The 21,478-nt window shown below is 51.9% G+C and overlaps 1 protein-coding gene across 3 annotated transcripts in view; it reads right to left on the reverse strand.

The window, feature by feature from the left end:
* ACSL6 (acyl-CoA synthetase long chain family member 6) overlaps positions 1-21,478 on the reverse strand; it is a 47,341-nt gene that overhangs the window by 24,257 nt on the left and 1,606 nt on the right. For all 3 annotated transcript variants that reach the window (XM_075102951.1, XM_075102952.1, XM_075102954.1), the window contains 7 exons: positions 5,658-5,878; positions 4,708-4,822; positions 2,097-2,161; positions 1,565-1,666; positions 1,322-1,421; positions 875-1,053; positions 306-338 (listed from right to left, as the gene is read on the reverse strand). In XM_075102951.1, the coding sequence (XP_074959052.1) occupies positions 306-338; positions 875-1,053; positions 1,322-1,421; positions 1,565-1,666; positions 2,097-2,161; positions 4,708-4,822; positions 5,658-5,852 (789 nt within the window). In that variant the 5' untranslated portion in view covers positions 5,853-5,878. Of the gene's footprint in view, positions 1-305; positions 339-874; positions 1,054-1,321; positions 1,422-1,564; positions 1,667-2,096; positions 2,162-4,707; positions 4,823-5,657; positions 5,879-21,478 lie in introns of those variants that run through there.

A 21,478-nucleotide genomic window follows, 5' to 3' on the forward strand; every position in this document is an offset into this window, starting at 1 on the left:
AATTAGTGTGGCTTCACGATGGCATTTAATTACTGTCTCGTTAACGTGCAGCAAAGATAAACTATCTCAGTTAAGTGTCCCAGGTGGAGGGTAGGAAGCAAATACTGCACATCTCCAGTGGACGATATTGACTGTCCCTGGGTCCTTCCAACTGCCTCCCACGTGGAGAGGGTCCCAGGGCACTGCCCCGAGCACACGCACGCTTCCTTCTGCCCAGAGCAAACCCTCCCCTCCTTCCTCCGTAAAATAAACGCAACACGGTCAGCTGCAAGCGTGAGTGGGAAAAGCAGCGTGCCAACACTCACCACAGGCACGTGTCGACTCTCAAGGCCACAGTCCTGAAAGAGATTAAAGTAACAAAAATTATTTCCACTTTAATTCCTGTGGTGTAACCCACTTGCTAATGATCCGCAAACCACCAAGGCAGAGTGTGAGCTAGAGCAGAAAAATTTGTGGCTAACGCTTCGGTCACCTTTTCTACCCAAAATTTCTCGCATCAACTGCGATGCCGTGCTTGGATTTCAAGTAGTGCCTGGGTTGGCTGAGCTGGATCCAGACTGTTTCATAAAAGTGTAAGGCTGTAGGCTTACACGTAGGAGGACAGTGTCTCGAACAGCAACCCCCCTTTCCAGGCTTAGTTAGCAGCTGATATCTTATTTGAGCAGGAAGGACTGAAACGTTGCCTCCTATCAGCAAGGAATAATACTTAAGAGGCACCTGCACTGAGCCATGCATCAATATTAACAGCCACAAGCTGCTCTGTTTTGCCCTCCAGACACTGAACCTACCACAAAGTTCACAAATCCCTGTATATTTTACTGTCTTTTTACAGAAACTACAAGATATAGTAAAAAGAGAGGGAGAGCAAACTTACCTCCACCTCCTGCATGGTCTGGATGCGAACCCCGCAGCGACTCCCTCTCTCCGTCAGCTCCTTCTCGAACGGGTCCATCAGGATGATGGAGCTCAGACCTGGCGTTTCTCTCCTCTCCACGTGGTCAAGGAGTATTCTGGCCTTTTCAGGTTTGTCACAAATGACTGTGGAAATGTCAGCTGGAAGAAAAGCAGCCAAACAAGGTGGCCCTGGAGTAGTTCCCACTGTCAGAGCAGCCCCATCCACGGCTTTGCACGACCGGGCGTGCGGGAAATGCAGCAGAGGCAGCCCTGACCCAGCATGGGGACACACAGCTCCCCAGAAATCTCTCTAAGTGACTTTAAGACACTCAATGAGTAAAATGACCCATCTTTTGGAAAGCAGAAGAAAATGAACTGTTCTGAGCAACAAAACTGCTTTCTGAGATTATGTCAATTTTGGTTTTACCTGTGTTGACGATGTAACGAATGGCTCCAGGACCTAAGGTGTCGTAGAGAGGAACCACCACCATGGAGTAGGTGTAGCAAGCCAGCTCGGAAATGATCCACTGCAGGAGGACATCAAAGCGTGAAGGTGAAAGGGGGCCATGGAAGCAGATTTAACAAACTTGAGAACAAGCTTTGACTATAAAGCAAGCTTGCAAGTCAGGAGCGTTATTAATACAGCATCAAGTTGAACTTAAAATCTCACCTCTGGACGGTTTTGAGCAAAGACCCCAATGAACTGCTTCGTGGATGGCTTGCAGCCCTGCTGAAGAAGCCCCGAACCCAGAGCTTCTGCTCTTTCAGCAACCTGGAATTTAGAAAGAAAAATAATACATAAAAAAGAGAAATATGAGCAACACCAAACTAAGCAAAGACTTAGCTTATACAGGGAGGCTCTCGAATTATTGGATTTGCTATCTAAAAGCCCAATTTTTTATGTTGTCACAAGACATTAGTAGTTGATTAGCAGTTGACTTCTGGTTGGCAGCGCCCCACGGCTTTGAGCGCGTCGGTGCCGCTGTCAGGAGCCGGCTAACGGCATTGAACCGGTCCCCGGCAGCCGACACGCCTGTACAACACCGGGATGTGCGCGGCTGGGGGAACCGAGAGCCCTCGCACGGCGCGTTAAGCAACCTCCCGGTCTAGTGCGTGCGTGTTACTGATGGGCATCTTAACACCCCCTTCTTCTGCCGGGCAGGGCGAGAGGACTCTGCGGAGGGGTGTCATTCCCAGCTCACCTCCTTGTAGGACAGCCACTGGTAGGGCTGCTTGGGCTTCCTGAACCCCAGGCAGGGGCCGTTTTCTGGAAGACACAAGCAGAGATGACGGAATTACAAGGGCAGTGCCAGGAGTTGACACGCTTCCCGGTACCACGCTGCAGCAGAGCCCTCAGAGAGTAAATCCGTTGTTATCGGGGTCGGCTCTCGCTCCTGGGGCAGGGCTCACAGCAAGTCTGATCGAGCTACACGCACGAGCACAGCTAATGGGAGGCGGGCTGCTGGGGTCTCCCAAACAGCCGCTGCGGTCCTCCTCCCCGAGCTGCGGAGGGGACCGCGGCAGAGGTTTGCCTCCAAACAGCCTCATTAAAGACACTTCTCTGAAGGCAGCGTGAGCATCAGTGTCTGATGAGGGCTTTCATCCCAAACACCGGCTCCTGCTGCTTTCGCTGCCTTTTTGATTTAAACACTTCAAAGTGAAAGATGCTATTTTTAGCGCAGCCTGCTCTGGAGGAGGGTAGGAGTACATAACAGGAGGAATATTTGAGAAGTTTAATTAATTCGCTAGATGTACTTACCTGCACAAGATCTGTCCTTCCATACACCTACCGGGTTATTTATTTACCCCTATTTGTGGGGTGGAATATTTGCAATTCCACTGAGGCTGTTGGTAGTACCGAAAATAATCATCTGACAATGAAATTGGTGCATTCAATGAGGTGGGATGTTGTAAGCAGTGGACACAGAAGTAGTTATGATATAGCAGGGAGGAGTCACGGTGGCTTTTTGGAGCGGGAAATGATGTCTCACAAGTGTGTGAGAGCTCTTTGATGGTCCCGTCGGCCATGGGGTAGGGGCAATAGGCTGATACGCCGCACTAAGCTTTCCTAAGAGCTTTTGGCAGAGTCCCTTACCCTGCCGTGTTGTGGAACAAAAGGTAAGCTGGACGAGTTACTGATTAAAAGGCAGCAACAAGCAGAAAGAAGTATCAGCATTTGCAGTGGAGGAAGAGCTCTGTTGGGTTCCACATTTCTATGCTTGGATCAACCTCATTTAATGTATTCATAAATGTTGCAGAAATGAATAATGTACGATGAGCTTTGCTGATGCTGCAAAATTCAGGACGTGAAGCTGTCTGCCAGTGGCAGCAAAAGGGTCTCATGGTACTAAGAGACTGCACAGTAGAATTCCATGGCATTGCGGGCAAAATAATGCACATTGCAAATAATAACCCTAATTACAAGCCCCATGCTCCAAAAGCAGTGCCAGGGCCACCACAGGCAGCGCAGGCTGCAGCACCCACCCTGCCCCTCACTGGGCCTCCTCCTTCCTTGGCCTCTACTCCTTGGACCTCCCACTCTCCTGGTCTCTGCCCCTCAGGCCTCCCACTCTCTTTGGGCCTCCATCTCTGGGTCTTCCTTCACTTTTCCCCCACTCTATTGGCCTCTGCTCTTTGGGCCCCCCATTCTCTGAGATGTTCAACTGCTGGGCCTCCCACTCTGTGGTCCCCTCAATCACATTCTCCCTCCCACACCTTTTCGCCCCCGCCACTCTTTGGGCTGCTACACTCAGCTGACCTTCCACACTTTTGTGCATTCCCACACTTTTTGGGCCTTTTCACTTCTTTGGCCACCCACATTTTCGTCCTCCCGCGCTCTCAATGGGGCTCCCAGCCCTTTTCATTCCCACAACATTTTGGCCTCAAACACTCTTTTGACCTCTCATACCTTTTCAGCCTGACACTCTCTGGGCCTCTACAGTCCTTGGCCCTCCTACAAGTTTGGGGACTCTATACTCCTTGGGCCTTTAAATTTTCAGTGGGTCTCCTATGCCTTTTTGGCCTCCCACACTTTTTCAGCCTCCCACACTTCTATCAGCCTCTACACCACGTTGGCCTCCCACTCCTTTATTGACCTCTACACCTTGTCAAGCTCCCAACACCTTTTCACCCTCCCAACACCCCGTCAGCCTCCCACTCCTTTACCAGCCTCTACAGCCTTTCAGCCTCCCACTCCTTTATTGGCCTCTACACCTTTTCGGCCTCCCAACACCCTTTCAGCCTCCCACTCCTTTATTGGCCTCTACACCTCACTGGCCTCTATACCTTATGGCCTCCCACACCTTTTCAACCTCCCACTTGTTGGGCCTTGCACAACTTTTAGGCCTCAACACTCAGGCCTCCCAGTCTTCGGCCTCTACACTTGTGGGTCCTCCCACTCTTCTTGGGGCTCCCAGACTGTTTTGGCCTCCCATACATAGTGGTCCTCTACAGTTTTTGGGCCTCTGCTCTTTTTTGGCTTCCCATACTGTCTCAGCCTCCCTCCCTCCTTCAGCAATCATACCTCCTTCTGCTTCCCCCACTCTTCTTGCTTCTACGGTCTTTGTACCTCCTGCGCCCTTGGTGGCCTTTATACTTCTTCAGCCTCTCCACTATCTGTGCCTCCCCCACTCTTTCAGCCTCTCGCTCTCTCAACTTCTACAATTTTGTGGCTTCCCACATCCTGGTGGCCTCCCACTCCTTTTTGGTCCTCCTTTGGCCTCCGAGTCCAAAAGGACCTCAACACCATTTGGGCCTCTACATCATCTGGGCCTCCACCGCTGCTCCCGGGCCTCCTCGTTGCCATGCTCTCACCGGAGATGCTGAATCCCCTCCTGAAGACCTCATACATGGTCCTGGCGTCGTCGTAGTAGTGCGTCAGCAGCTGCGGGCTGTCCCCGATCACCGACCGGCGCGCCCCGGCCAGGCCCTGTGCGACACGACGTGACACGATGTGACCCGGCCGTCAGCATCGCCCGAGGGGCGGGAGATGGGGGATACCCCAAACCAGAAAGCAGGAAACTCCCCGAATGCTGGAGGGGCCTCTGCAGCCACCACCGTGTTCCTGCCCCAGCACCCAAAGGGACAGGAGAGGTGGGACATCCACCTCGGCACCCCAGTAACATGGAGGACCACCTTCCCAGAGAGAAGCGCTTGACCTTTTAGAGGGGACATCACAAAAGGCTTTAAAAATTGTCATCTCACCTTCAGATATTAATTTAAGTGGAAACAATTTTCAGAAATATTTCTGCTCTTTAAAACAGAGCAGCTTCATTAAAATTTAAAACCTTTTGCAGGCATGAAAATTAATAACTCCTCAGCCTCTAAGCAGTGATTCGGGTCTATTTCTTGTCTTATTATTACAAAGTTTGCAGCAGCAGGCTCAGTAATGGGCACCCACAAGAAGCGCCAGCTGATTAGATCTTATCAGCTGTTGCCTTTCAGCGGTTTCTCCCCTGCAATGGCAGCTCCTGCAATGTTTGGTCACGGGTGGTTTAACAAAGCTAAGGCCACAATGCAAAGAGAATGTGCAAATGCAAAGAGAATAAATTAGTGGGCTGTATTCTGGTTTTCCAGTTTACAGAAGGTGAATTAAGGACCGAAGTGATCCCCAGCACAGTGCATTACATGACTGATTTCAGGATGAGGTTGGGAAGCCCTCAAAACCAAACAGAAACACCTCCAGGCATCCCCTCTGGTCATTTCCAGGCGGGCGAACCGGGGGTGATACCGAGCCTCTCCCGCCGGCGTGCCCTTGGCCTCACCTCCACTTCCTCCGACTGCATCCGCAGGTCGCAGGGCGGCTTCACGGCCCTGGGCCGGCTGGCAAACCAGTAGGCGATGACGGCCGCGAAGGCACCGATGCCAACCAGCGCCGTGGCCGGCAGGTTGCGGAAAAACTGGCTGAGGTCGTCGAACTCAGGGAGCCGCAGGCTCCGCAGGATTTCCTGAGCCTGCATCTTCTCCACGAGTGAAACGACAAACTCTGCAAGAGCCAGAAGGATGCAGTCAGGCCATGCCGCGGGACGGGCACGGGCAGAGCGGGTTTCTGTGCGTCTCGGGAAGGGACGAACATGCTTTCCCGTGTTGGCCACTGCAAACACACCGCTCTGCTGGGGCTGCCTACAACAGCCTTAACTTGGGAAGAGCTGCATCTATGGAAGAGGTGTAAGGAGGAAACCTCCCCAGGAGGGTGAGCCGGAGCAGACAGCTCACCCCTAAAGGACAACTGAGTACAAACATGCATTAGGCGATGCAGCTGCCATTATCACAGGGTCCCAGACTGGCGGGGGTTGGAAGGGCCCTCTGGAGCTCATCCCGTCCCACCCCTGCTGGAGCAGGCACCCCCAGAGCAGGGGCACAGGGCCGCGTCCAGGCGGGGGGTGAATGTCCCCAGGGAAGGGACCCCACAGCCTCTCTGGGCAGCCTGTGCCCCTGCTCTGGCACCCGCACAGGGAAGGGGATTGTCCTCATGTTCAGGGGGAACTTCCCGTGTTCCACCTTGTGCCCGTTGCCCCTTGGCCTGGCGTTGGGCACCACTGAAAAGAGCCCGGCCCCATCCTCCTGACACCCGCCCTTCAGATATTTATAGGCACTGATGAGATCCCCCCTCAGCCTTCTCTTCTCCAGGCTGAACAAGCCCAGGTCTCTCAGCCTTTCCTCCCAAGGGAGATGCTCCAGCCCCTGATCACCTCGGCAGCTCTGCGCTGGCCTTGCTCCAGCAGCTCCCTGCCCTTCTTGAACTGGGGGACCCAGAACTGCTCACCCTTCTGGGGATGTTTCCTCCTTTCTTGTACCTCTAATCTGTTATTAGGTTATCTGTTGCAGACAGATGCTGTGACAAGCTCTAGGATCCAGCTACGACAGTACCCCCAGGGCTGCTGGGAGCTTGCTCTGCCTTCCCTGAGCGGGACAGGGCCGCGCGGGGGCCGCAGCCCCTGGCAGGGTCCGGCAGCACGGCGCCAGCTGCAGCCGCAAGCCCTGGGCTCACACGGAGCCGGGCAAAGCCAGCGTGCCTCTGTGTGCAAAACGCTGTGCAGACACGCTCTGCAGCACCGCTTTCTGCCTTTATGCCAGCTTCGCATTCTCAACTTCGAATACTTCATGGTTTACATCAGGGTAATTTATAAGTAAGTGATTCAAGCCAAGGAAAGTTCCATTTCATTGCTTAAATGTTTCCTGGAAGAAACAACAGACGACTGCAGAGTGGGGATAAGGGAGTGCCGGGGTATCAGGCTGAGAGCAAGCCACCGCAGGGTCCCCACCCTGCAGCCCCACCGGACGCAACGCCTCCGGATGCTCCACGGGGGTGATGGGTGGCTCCCGGGAGGGAGAAACGCCAGGGCTTTCCCCAACAGACAGTCCCGCAGGGTGCAGTCCTGGCACAAGATGAAAAGGGCTGGAGGCTCTGCTCCTCCGACACAGGGGGCTGCTGGGGAAGCCCCCGCCCCCGTGCTGCTCTGACAGTGCTGAAGCTAAAAGCAAAGGGAAAACCTTTTCTCTGATTCTGTAAGGAGGAGACAGGCAAAGGGACAAGCTTTATGCCACGGGATGGTAACCCTCTGCCATCCCCAACTCATTCCCTTCGCCGAGGGCGGCTCTCTGCCGTACGGTTTGCCGGACTCACGGAGCGAGAGCTACTCACTGGGAAAGCAGAGGGCAAGCAGCTGAGCGGACGTCTTTCCCAACACAGTCACTACAGGGTGCCTTACTTTTCTCTTTTGCAGAAATAGCCACTGGAGGGAGGAGCTGGGTTCCCGGCTGGCTGCTCCTGGGGTGCGAGGTGAGGCTGTCCTCAGTGACTTGTTTTCGGGTGTTGAGTACACAAGAAGCATTTTAAATAGCTCGTATTTACAGTAACATCCCGGTATCAACTCCCCACCAAGGAGTCTCCAGTAACTGCCAGCCCTGCGAGGGACAAGCCAAGCAGATGCTGCAGAGGAGCGGATCCAAACATTTAAAGTGTCCCGCTAAGCCCCACAGCAATATTTATAACTTTAGCAGCAGTCAAGATCTTAAAGAAAAACCTTTTCTGCTGCAGGAGACCAGGCAGCCCCTCTCCTCTCGCCCTCTGGCCTCGCTCCAGCCTGCAGAGCCGAGTGATTAATGGAGGGGCTTCACTCCCATGGGGGGCCAGGACTTTCCACACAATGGCACCACTGACGCTAACACTAACCAGCTTTTGTCCTCCTGGGAACAGCGTCTGGGTTACGCTGAAGGTCAGGACTATCCTCTCGCAGCCTTTTCCCCTATTTGTACCAAGTGAGCTCTGGAAGCCGTCGCAGGCCAGCCTGCAAACAGGGGGGCACCCCTCGCGCAAGGCGCTGGAGGAGGTTTTTAACTTTGCATGAGCAAAAAAACCACAGTGAACAATTAACCTCACCCGTCGTCGGGCTGCAACGTGGTGGGGGTCAGCAGGGAGCGGTGGCAGCGACACAGAGCCCGTGTTCGGGGCCATCCCCCTCCTGTGGGCTCTGGCCCAGCCACCCCTTGGGCCAGACGCTGCACCCCAGTGCCAGCCCAGCATAGCGCAGCCACCTCTGCTCCCCCACTCCCGACTGTGCAAACCCTCTGGGACCACAGCCAGCCCCTCCAAGAACGGCTGCAATGATCACAGCAAATGAAGCAGCACCCAGATAATCTGACCAGGCGATACCCACCCATGGGGTAATTTTCTTAGGAGCTTTAAGCATCTTTCCAGAAACCTTCACATCTGATAAATATTGTCTACATGACTGCAATGACATTAGGATGAACTGAGACGGAGTCCTGATTTCTCCCTTCAATATTTCTCTGCGTCAGGCTATGAAAAGCAGCTTGCCAAACACACTTTTACGAGTGAACTACAAAAAGTGGGGGAGCTCAGTGAGGGAGCTATTCATTTACTGATGAATTAGCTATTTGTGCAAAGGCATTTCAGCCAGTCCCACTTAAAACTGTCTGCACCCAGAAAACACAGCCTGTCTCACCAAAGGTAGCCGCCCAATTTGCCACGATTGCTGGTTAACACTGAAATCTTGAGAATTACTCCCTAGACATCAGCCTGTGAGCAGTGTTTCAATACATCCACCTGTACAAGCAAGGGGAGAGCTGGGAAGGTGCTCGTGGGAACAGCGTTGCGGTGGCAGCACTGCCATGGGGGGGATGCTCGGCCGCAGCCACGTGCTTCTGCCCTGCTCGGCTGTGGGTATCGCCTGGGGAGCACCAGGGCCAGGCCTTTGTGCACCTCTGTCCAGGTGCAGGGCACCCATGGACAGCTGGAATTGGCAGCACCGGCAAAAGGATCACGGGAGTCGGGGTTGCAATAAAAAGAACAAGCGTTGGAAGCCAGGGCCTACACAATATGGGAATAAAATTCTTTGTAATAATGCAGATAATTTAAAAAATGTGATTACACCATTACTGACTTTGCATCCCTCTGACGTGTCAGGTGTTATTTATGTCAGTACCTGGATTTTTAAAAATCTGCTCTAGAGACATCAAAAGCACACTTTTAACCTGCCAAAACGACCCAGTGCTTTAATACAGAGTTAAGCATCACTTATATTTGCTGGGAGGTATTTGGCTTGAGCAAAGTGATGGGCTTGGTGCTCCTTGGATTTGCTTGTGTCATGGTTTCAGCTGGGATAGAGTTAATTTTCTTCACCGTAGCTGGTGCAGTGCTGTGCTTTGGATTTAGGATGAGGATAACATTGATAACACACTGAGGGTTTAGTTGTTGCTGAGCAGTGCTTGCACTCGTCAAGGCCTTTTCCAGCCTCCCACGCTCTGCCAGGGGCACAAGAAGCCGGGAGGGGAGGGGGCCCAGCCAAGAGAGCTGACCCCAACAGGCCAAAGGGATATTCCATAGCATGTGACATGATGCCCAGTGTATGACTGGGGGGAGTTGGGCGGGGGGAGCAGCAATTGTGGCTCGGGGACTGGCAGCGTCGGCCAGCGGGTGGTAAGAGGTTGCATCGCTTGTTTTTTTTTTTCCCCTCAGGTTTCATTTCTCTCATTATTTTCCTTTTCATTATATTATTATTATCATCATAAACATTATTGTCATTACCATTATTACTATTACTATTTTTTTTCATTATTAAACCATTCTTACCTCAACCCATGAATTTTTTCACTCTTGCTCATCTGATTCTCTCCCCCATGCCACTGGGGTGGGGGCAGTGAGCAAGCAGCTGCGTGGGGCTTAGTTGCTGGCCGGGGCTAAACCGTGACAGCATGGAACATATTGCCCTAATTAGGGTGGCGCTGGGACACCATGGACCATCGAGTGCCACGAGCAGGGTGGTGTTGGCAGCCCCTGCCTCTGCAGCAAGGTAGAATATGCTGCAGCATCCAAAGTTACACAAGACCTACAGGGAAACTAATTAAACCGTACTCATTCCATCCACTCCCAGGGGAAAAAATCTGAGCATTTCTCTCAATCAAATGCTTGTGGTACATTCATTATTTCTGACCATGTGTGCCACATTCTGCTGCCTTCTAAATTCCTGCCTGGGACATCATTTCCCACCAACATGAAGTTTTTGCTATGCAGCAGATCCTATCCCTGGAACAGGTGCCCGAATCCTTCATTATAACCGTATCAACCGGGTTAAATAAATAAGTATGACTGCAAGGCTGAAATTCACTTTTCCCTGCTCAGAGGAAGCTGCTGGCCCATTTCCATGGTGAACTTAAAATCCTACCTGGAGGCAGGAATCTTTTAGATCCTTCGTGATTAAATAAAAAATACGTGCTCGTTAGTGACTCACTTTAAGTACACTGGAGGGCATCTCAGAGGATGCCACAGTGACGGAGTTGTTAGTAATGGCAAATAATATCAGCAAATACACTTGGAAGCAGAAATCCATTTAGTTTTCAGTGACAAGTGTGCTGGGACCCCTGGGAGAGCCAAGTAGAAGTGCTAATGGTAAGGCGGGGGTTCACAAACTCATCTGCTTATGTTTTCCCACTTTCACTTAATACCCTAAGTTCAATGAAGACTAAACATATACATTAAGAACAAGACCCTGTTATCAAGAGTGAACTTACCCAGTCAAGGGAAGTCCCCAGCACCTTTGAATCCTCTTATTCATCCTGAGACCTGTAACTTCAGCCACTGGCCCCCATTTCTGATCCCGGTTGATTTTTGCACTACAAAGCTCATCCGGCTTGGCTTTTGCAACCACCAGTCTTGATTTTTGCTTCCCAAAGTGATTCATGATGAGCCCGCACTTGATCTGCTCAGGGAAGCAAACCTGCCTTGGGAAGGTGGCCAGGGAAGGAGCTCAGGTGTGTTTGGGAAGAGCAGCACAGTCCAGACCAAGGAGAAGTGCCCTGGCACCTTCTACCCCAGGAGAGGCTGTTTCTCCCTTGCCCGCAGAAACAGGACTCAGGTTTGCCCAGATCACAGCCTGCCCTGAGGATGAGCACCTCACGGTCATGCACTCTTTGGGAATATATTTCTCATGTGATCAGGAATAATAATAATAATAATAATAATAATAATAATAAGAAGAAGAAGAAGAAGAAGAAGAAGCAGCAGCCAGCATGGTTGGGCTGGGTTTCTCATCAGCAAGGCAGCGTCACATCCCAGAGCTCACCACGAGCAGCCACTGCCATCACCTCAGTCTCAGGTGATGCAGCGGCAGGACGCCCTCTGCACCCCTTCTCCAGTGGTTTTCACAGAATCCTGGGCTGGTGGGGGTTGGCAGGGCCCTCTGGAGCTCACCCCGTCCCACCCCCTGCTTGAGCAGGCACCCCCAGAGCAGGGGCACAGGGCTGCGTCCAGGTGGGGGGTGAATGTCTCCAGGGAAGGGACCCCACAGCCCCTCTGGGCAGCCTGTGCCCCTGCTCTGGCACCCGCACAGGGAAGGGGTTTTTGCTCATATTTTTCTCATATTGAGACAGAACTAATATTTTGCCCTATTTCTGTTACCGGTGGTGACTCCACCGCCCTGCTGCAGCACATGCTCCCTGCGAGCAAGCGGCCCTGGGTGCAAGCATCCATGCACATGGCATGTGGAAACACTGACGTTTCCATTTAATCCAAACGGGACTCCACACGACCGCTGGATTTCTGAAGTATTTCCGCGACAGAGAAAAGAGAAACAATATGCAAGGGGGGACAGAAAAAAGTGGTTTTGGGAAAGGAAGAAGTGCCGGTTAGTCGCTAGGAGGGAACAGCCATGGCGGGAGGCTGGGGTTGCCAGAGTTGGATGGCACGCCTGGACCTCCCACGCCTCGGGTCTGGGGCGGGCAGGACTCCTGCAGCCCATCTTTGGGCAGCTGGCAGTGACGCTGGGCTTTGAATGACCCACAGCCTCTGTTAACAGGCAATCACTGCAGGGACAATGCCTTTGGTTTTGTTTTTTAGTTACAAATAGCACTATTGTGCTATTTCGTTCTGACTTTCCTGCTGGAAGTGATTCTGGAACTCCAGTGCGGTCAATGGAGTTTTAGTAACATAAACCAGTGTGGGAACAGCTGCAACCTACTAGTGTATGCATAATGCAATTACAGTTTTACCCGTCCTGTGCAGCCGTGCGACCACATCCGTCCTACCATGATGTCAGTGCCCGGGTGCCTGCTTGGGAAGGAAAACTCCTTTTGAGATGCCTTCATCTTCCTGCCCACCATGCATTCACAGCGGGGTAAGGAAGAGGCGGGTGACTCATTTTGTGTTGGAAACTGGGCAAAGCATCTAATTACTATCCCCATGTTCAAGCACCAAAAAAAAAAAAAGGATACTTGAATTTGACTTTATAGCACTAAACCAAAATCAAATAAGCAGCTTTTCAGTATGCCTGAGAGAATTAACTCTTTGCAGGGAGGAACTACAAAACGCAGCCGGCGGACGCGCGATGGCTCGGAGCCTGCAGACCCGCGGCTTCTCTCTGGGCGAGCTGCAGTGAGAGAAACACCCCCGTCAGCCGCCGCAGATCCGTGTCCCTGGCTACGGCACCGGCTGCTCATTCATCTCGCTGAGGAAACAGACTTTATAGGATCTAAAACATCTCAATTCTGAGAGGCAGATTTAGAGGGATTTCACTCCAGTGAACCAGTATGAGCTTTTTGAACTTTTCAAGCTGTGTTTTCTCACATTCAGCCCCGCAAACCCCAGGCCCTGAGATTTGTAGTTGCTTTCCTGAAACGGAGCCGGTGACTGAAGATTTGCACAAGGAAGCACCCAGCAAAATTTGGGCCATGCTCCCTTACCTTCCGCTGCAGAGGGACAGCGCGCTCGCAGTGCTCTGTACACAACGTTCAGATGACTTTGAGATGAGGATTCAAATAGTTTTGTGACTATGTCACTATGTGAGAGTCTCCGTTTGCAGATGGGAAGGGAGCATCAGAATTCACAGGAACGCATAAAACTGGCAGGTATTAGTTGAACTGCATCACCGGAACCTATTTGCTAATTTAAACAAAAAATATTGAAATTATTAACGTGTTTCTGAAAACATGCGAGCAGAGGCTGCTGTAACCGCACAGGCAGAGGGCAGCTGGGGATTTTGTGTGTTGCTTGCAGAGTACAGTTCTTTTTTATTTTATTTTTTTTCCTTTTCCCAAGCTTCATGCAAGCACACGGTAGGACAGCGATCCAGGGAGAAGCCACTGTCATTAAATGCAGCTCAGATACCACTGACTTTCTCCAGCTTGGCCAAGGCAGCAGCACTTGGGAGACCACAGGCTCTGAATTCCTAATCACTGCTGTAATTAAAACCAGAGAGGATGCCAAGCCAGGCCCTGCCATGCACCTCCGCAAATTTTGCTTGTATGGGCACAGAAGATGAGGAGTTGGATGAACCTTCAGACCCCAGCCTAAGGCCCATGGGGGTTGCGGTCGGGCTCCGCCGAGGAGGCAGGACACCAGCCGTTGTGCCACAGGCCGGTCTCACACTTGCATAGACAGAGAGGCAAAAGATTTTGTGAGAACAAGTGATCTAATGATGTCTCCAACCACCAAAACTAAAGTCCAGCCTTCGCTGTCCTTCAACCACAGATGCAATACCCGGTTTATTCTGAACCTGCAGATTTTTTTCTCATTTGTTTTAATCAAAGAGGAGAAAATCTGGGGAGCTTAGGGCCCTTCCCACCGTTCTATTTCCAGCTAGTTTGAAATTAGGTCAATTTTATTTTCTGTTTCGATAGTTTTATACTATACTGTTTATGGAAATGGTAATGCCATACTTTATAGGAGGCACAAAGCCGGCTAAACAGTGGTAATCACAGAAAGGAAGTGCCATTATATAGTTATTGGTCATTACAGATAGCTACTGAAAACCTTACAGAAGAGTTGCACTGCCCTGAGAGAGGAAGCCAGACAACCTGCGAGTCCTACAGACTGCGTGAGAAAGAGTAAGGGGCATGATAAACATAGAATCACAGAAACATTGAAGTTGGAAAAGACCCCCAGGATCATCAAGTCCAACCCCCAACCCAACACCCCCAGGCCTCCTAAACCATGTCCCCGAGTGCCACATCTACATGTCTTTTAAATACCCCCAGGGACGGTGACTCCCCCACCTCTCTGGGCAGCCTGTGCCAGGGCCTGACCGCTCTGGCAGTAAAGACGTTTTCCTGATATCCAACCTAAACCTCCCCTGACGCCACTTGAGGCCGTTTCCTCTCATCCTGTCACTTGTGACTTGGGAGAGAGGTCAACCCCCACCTTGCTACAACCTCCTTTCAGGTAGTTGTGGAGAGCGATAAGGTCTCCCCTCAGCCCCCTCTTCTCCAGGCCAAACACCCCTAGGTGGGGAAAATATGAGCACCAAAAGTATCTGAAGCTATGGAAGAATCAATGTTCAGAGGTCCAATAAACAGTCCTGAAACGAAGCAGAAGACAAATGCTACTTGGCTCACATACTTTTAGAATCGTAGAATGGGTTGGGCTGGAAGGGACCTTTAGAGCCCACCCAGTCCAACCCCCCTGCAGGGAGCAGGGACATCTCCAACCAGACCAGGTCACTCAGAGCCCCGTCCAGCCTGACCTGGGATGTTTCCAGGGATGGGGCATCGACCACCTCTCTGGGCAACCTGGGCCAGGGTTTCACCAGCCTCATAGTAAAAAACCTCTTCCTTATATCTACCTAAATCTACCCTCTTTTGGTTTTCTTGCAGGACTCCTATCCGCTCCCCGGCCTACGCGTGTAATTGCGGTATAAAGACGCCCCTCAACAGTGACTCGAAATCCCTCATTCCATGGCCTGCATCCCTCCACGAGCGGCTCGGGCACCGGCGACCCTCGGCCCTGACCCATCTCGCACTTACTTCAATGTGTATGCAGGGACCCTCTGTACTCTGCAAGGATTAATCAGCTGTAACTACTTGGGATTCACCAATTATTGGGGTTATCGCCCAAGCCGAGGCTGATACTATTTAATATTTTCTTAAACTTTACCTGCTTTTGCTGCTCTGAAGGGATGTCCCTTTCCCCATTTAATATCTCTCACCTTCAGTGAGATCCCACAGAAGTGAACTCCCACAGCTTCCATGTGATGTACCACTGCTTTGATTTTTGGACAGTATATTTTCATCAAAACTGTGTTTTCCATTAAAAAAAAATGCTCCCTGCCCACGAAAACCAGACCAAAACCAACTTGTGCAGATGCTTAATCTTCCCTGCTGCTGAGTGAAATAATTGACTCTCAAGTGCAACAATATATAAACCACAATTACTGTTTTTTACTTAGATTATGCAATCCTTTGTGGGGTCAAATCATAATTTCATATTTAATTTAAGAATCAAAGCAAAGGCATTAGTCCTCATTAACTATGGTTCTGCTATAACCCAGTGAGTCATAATCAGGAAGGAAAATAAAAACAACAAAAATAATAATAATAAAAAAAAATAAATAGGAACCAGTTTACAGATAAAATTGGGTTTTTTTGATTATTATGCCAGGACTCAGACAACGTAAGAAGGCGTGAGAGGCGCTGGATGGATGCAGAATACATATTTGCTCTGGGACATCTGTTTGCGTGGGTAGCGAACAAGGGAGGAAAGGCACAGACCACCTGCGAGGCTGCGGCATCTCTCCGGGGAGCAGACGCTGGAGAGTCACCCAGTGAGCAAGAAACGTAATAAAAGCAGGTTATAATTTTTATATTTTATTTTTACTAATGAAAAATGTCCTTATCCTCTTCCTTTGGGAATCAGACCCGTCCAATCTGTTAAACTGGCTGTTTGCCAACAAGACTATTAAAGAATGAGGTTTCAATGGTAGATAAGCCTCTTTAGCTCGAATTGCTTCCGTGCTGGCAGAGCCGGACGGGGGCTCGGTGCACCCCGAAACTGGGTGTCTGAGGCACGGGAAGCCGCCGTGGAGCTGCGGCGAGGCCATCGGGGACCGTCCCCGTGCCACTGCCTCCCCGCTCACCCCCCCCCAGCGCCGTCCCTCCCCAGTCAGCGCAGCAGAGTTAGGTGCCATGGAAAAAGGCTTTACAGCCGGGTCAAGCCTCTTTGATCTGCTGGAGAGGAATAAGGCAGATGAAGTTCAGGGCGAGGGAGCTGGCGATGCTTTCGCGTGACCTCTGGTTACTGCGGGGAGAGGACAGGGATGAATGAAAGGGAGCGGGTCAGCATGTGGTTGGGGCTGTGGTATAAACTTGGCCCCGTGACGTCAGGGAGACTATTTTTTAGGAGAGTCAGGCAGAAAAATGCCTCAGAGAGAGCACTGGAGAAATGAGAAAAAAAAGTCTCAGAGAGAAGGCTGCCAAAGGATTTGGTACCATTATATAAACATATACACATACATAAAATTATATATCTACATATATGGATGTATATGCTTATGTGTGCGTGTGCATATATATATATTTTTTAAAAAATTTCCCCTGCTGTGGATGACTGGTGATTAACCCTTGTGCCACCAGCATTACTGCAGAGACAGCTCACGTTCCCTCTCTGTGTTCCTGAAAAATCTCCTCCTCACCAGCTACCTGGTGCAGAAACAGTACGAGCTGCTCCTCAGCACAACCACGGCACCACGCAGCGCTGTGGCTCCCGGGGACGGAGCTGGTGGCAGATCCCAGCGCTGGGTGCAGGGCCCTGCTGAGCCACCAGCCCCCTCCGGCCCCCTCGCCACCCCAACACCAAAGGCAAGGCGCCTACAAAGGATGGGAATCTCCAAGCAACCCGGAGGAGCGGCACTGGCCTCCGCTCCCTCCTGCTCTGCACTGCCCAGAAATGCATTTGCAAGGAAATGCATTTGCAAGACACAAGGTCTTTGCAAAAAGGGGAAAATGCTAACAAGGAGCACAATGTCCTGAAAGTCCAATTTTACAGAAAGAGCACAATAATTGCGCATAAATAGAAGTATTTAAAGTATCTAAAATATCTACAGCATACCAGTCCCCTGCCAAGAGAAATTATTCAATAAATAATTCAGTGGCTCTGCAGAGATCTTACTTTATACACTTAAAATGTTTCAAAGAGCAAAATCCACCACCCAGCTGGCTGGCAATGCCCCGTGCTCGGAGCCACGCGGGGGCCATACCGCCGGCTCACCCCTCCGCGTCAGGTCCACCTAATTCAGCCGCTGATGCCAAACCCCCACGGGAAGCTTCATCCTTCAGTCCCACACCTCCTCGCCACGCTCGGGCACAGCTCGCACATGCGAACCAACCTAAAAATACCTTTCGCACCCCTGAGCAGATTGGCACAGCCGTACTCTGAAACCACCGTGACTCACGCGTACAGGAAAGCTGAGACTGGGATCCTGGTCCGAATCTGCCACTCGCATCGGGAAGCCTGTGCGAGTATTTTAAGTTTCCTACCAGGAAGGAAAAATCTCAACAGCTCAGATCTCTGTTGTCTCTGAAGTCTATCAATTGCCTAAGGCACAGTGACGAAAAAGCTCCTCTAACTGCTGAAATGTCCTTAAAACGTTACCCAGCGCCAGCATGCGATGAACCAGTCGCAAGATTTCATTGACCAGGCTAAAAAGCTCAGCCTGTGGTTGCAGAGGGTGAAGTTCAGGTGGCAAAACCCACCTCGGATGTTTCTGCACCCGCTGTCTCACCCATCGTGCCTCATGCTTACCCTGAGCGGGCTCAGGCGATTCCTCCAAGCGAAATCATAACCCAGCCAGAAGAAAAAAGCAAAGCCCCGAAGCTGTGTGGTTTTCATTTCTCTTTGGTCTTTCGCCTGCAGCTCTGTCGGGACTGCTCACACACCTCTGCCAAAACCAGCTCCGGGGCTGCAAAGTTTCATGTGGGGAAACCACAGGCTGATCCTTCCCTGCCCGCATTCTGCCCGCTTCCTCGTGCTCGCGGGCAGCGTGGCCCATGCCAGAAACCCACGGGGGTGACTAAAGCTGGAATTTGCCCCTCAGCCTTATGGAAAAGAGTTTACAGGTGCCAGTGAATCCCACGCATGTTTGCTGGGGCTCACGTTTGAGCACCGCGCCCTGCAGACGCCGATAAAGCAGGGCTGGTTTCTGCCCCTGCGTTGCACCGCGGCGCTGCTCTTGCCAGGGCTGGGATTCAGTTCTGGAAGCTGCTTCCAGAGCATCTGCAAAGCTCCCCCACTTCCCAGAGGTACCCATGATCATTTGTAAATCTCAGTTCTTATGAAGAAGGGGTTTTGTTAGGGTGTTTTTAAATTTTTTGGGGTGTTTTTCTTTGAGTGACTTCAATGGTTGATTGTCTCATATACTGTACAATTCGTGAATGCCGTGTGACAGGCAGCGAACAAACAGCTTAACTGCATAAAAATAGTTATCTGGGGCAGAGTACAAAAAGAAGCATTGAATGGAGAGGGAAGAGGCAGCTGCACCCATGACAGCTGGTTTTGCAGAGCGGGAAGGCTAAGGTGCTCTGCAGAGAGCTTGACAGCTTGTTGCCAGGCAAAGTTTTGACATTTCCCTTCAAATAATGATTTGATTTAAGGAAACCTTAATGTAGAGGCCACGGTCCAGCTAAGAACCCCAGGAACCACAAGGTTTGCAGCAGCGGCAGTGCTGGTCACTACAGGGGTGCAGGAACCACCAGCCGGACGAGGCCGAGGGTGTCCAACACCAGCACCCAGCGGGAGGGGGAAGTTCAGCTACAGACCTTGCTAATTCCCATTTCATTGCTCTAGTTTCTTTTATTTTTTCTTTCTTTTATGAAAAGCTCGCCTTTCATTACTCAGCAGAGGCTGCAACTTGCGATAGTGCTCTCTGCCTCAGCCTCGACCTCACTCCCAACCCACAGGCTTCCCAGAGCCCCCAGGGATCACTTTTTGTACCCCTGCAGACTATGCGCTGCCCTTCAGCGCACCCAGGTGGGATGTAACCCCCTCTGCACCTCCCTGCAGGGCTCATTTTCAGTCTCCCCACCTGAACACGCCAGATCCAGGCCTCCTGTGGCCATCTTAGTCTGCAAAGCCCAGGGTGGAGGAAAGGAGATGTGGGGTGAAATTTTCCACTCTTGCATGCCTGGGCAGGGAAGAAGCAGGTACACGAGTATGCATTGCCCTGGCTGCTGTGGGCTGGCTCTGCTCTGTCCCCACAGCAGGTCGCTGCCAGGCAAGGACAGGCACGCAGGCAGGTCCCTTCGCTGCCAGTTCCCAGCCCGGCTCAGCTCTCCATGACCATTCACACCCTGCCCTTGGCCGTATCTGCGCGGTCGGTATGTGCGAGACTGGTCGCAGTGACACGGGGGGCTTGAAGGGACACCAGAAGGCAGGGGCTGGCCCTGGCTGCTCTTCCACTGCGTGCACATACTGCACCAGGCTTGATTTCTGCTTGCTGTTTGCACAGTGGGATGGGGTGACCCAAACCCACGCCGCTGCTGGACGGGGCCACGGGGCTCCCCTCTGCCTTACGCCCACCCTGGGGCGATGGCTGTTGGCGGAGCAGGCAACTGAGCTGGCACAAAACTAACTGTCCCACAAAAGTAACAGGAAAAATGGTTAGTTCCCAACAAAATCCCCACCTGGGGTGATCGTACCGCATCGTCAGCACGGGTGCCATGACGAGCCGTAAGCCTGCACGCAGGGAGGGCAGGCAAAGCCCTCGGCGGCAGCACGGCTCAGGGTGGCTTCGTTTAATGCTGGAACTGCAGCGTGTGGTCGCAGGGGCCACCCTGCCCTTTCCCTGGCCGTGGCCGGTGGAAGCAGGGCAGCTCCCCGACCCACCACACCCCCACCCACGCAGGCTGCCGTGCCCTGCTACATCCCCGGCCGTGGCAGGGTGGCATCGCAAGTCCTCCCAGTGCCAGGAGCCCTCCTGCCCACCTCCTGCCTCAGTGCCGTTCCCTCTCCACCCTGCCTTTCCCATCTGCCAGCACAAATATTTGTGCAGCGGCCCAGGGAATGGTGCAGGGGGACTGATCCAGCTGCAAACCTTTTTGGGTTTGTTGCGGGCTTTTTTCTTTTGGTGGCAATACCGGAATAAAGTGGTTTCTGAATAGCGCTCTGAGCATCCTGCACGGCCACCGCTTTATATTCAGGCAAGTACGGCAGCCCTGGGAATGCACCATCCAAACAAGCTTATAAGACGACCACCTTCCATAATGCTTAAGAAGCGATGCAATGGCATGCTCAGACCTAGTCCTGCAGAGGCTAGGAAAGAACAAGAACATTTTGTACACCACTTCCCGGCCACGCGTTAGCCTGCATTGTTTCGCTGACAGCTCAGACTGGACTGAAACCCTTGGTGAAATTTCGATTTCGTGGTGCTTTCTGTAATATCAAAAGTCATGTAAAAAGTGGTTGCAGCAGGGTTACGGGGGCCAAACTGCAGCTGGCATTGCCTCCAGCCACGGTGACCCTGGAGGTCAGACCCGTTGCTGTCTGCAGGATGCTGCCCATGCAGGATCACACCGCACATTTCCATCGGCTGCGGCAGAAAACGTAGACTGAGGCTGAGACCTGCTAGCTTGTACCGTATAACAGCTAAGCGCTCTCTTTATTATATGAAGCAATTCTCTTTAAGCCAATAGTACAGCTTGAAGAGCTCCAAAACTTGCTGACCTGCCACCGCGGTAAAAGCGGAGCCATAGGAACAGCGAGCAGACCGAAAGGCCCTGTGCCAGCTGTGTGTCAAACGCATGCCGTGACGGCGGTGTTATGGCTGTCACGCTGGAATCTGAACCTAGAAACTTATATAGAAAACGGGAGCTTAAAAAAAAAAGTAACAGTCATGTCATGATCTAACTGTAATAAATGCAGTTGTATCCCTTACTTACAGTAAGCTGTCTATAATTAGACCAGGCTAATTACCAATCAAGTGCCCTGCAAGTTGTAGTGCTTTTCGGAAGGACCCTGTCCACGCAGATGGGAAGGAGTGAGGGGATCCCAAAGGTATGAGAGCACCTGGAGAGAGCAGGGTTTTATCCAGACCCTGTGCACACATAACATGACTGCCTTTATCCCCAAACAAGCTAGCAGCCAAAGAAGGCTTTGAAAGTTGCTCACGGCTTATTTGGCAACCTTGCAGCACAATAAGGGGCAAGAAAATAAGGATTAAGAAAGTGGCGGGTCATGCTCCAAGAGACCTGAAGGGAAGCACCTCCCTTCTCCCGCTGCGGGCTGGCAGAAGGCAGCGGGACAGGCAGCAGGACCGCGACGGCCAGTCCAGGCAGGAGAAGCGCGGTGCGGAGGCCCGCGGCT

Source organism: Phalacrocorax aristotelis, chromosome 8 (genome assembly GCF_949628215.1).
Source record: "Phalacrocorax aristotelis chromosome 8, bGulAri2.1, whole genome shotgun sequence".
NCBI lineage: Eukaryota > Metazoa > Chordata > Aves > Suliformes > Phalacrocoracidae > Phalacrocorax > Phalacrocorax aristotelis.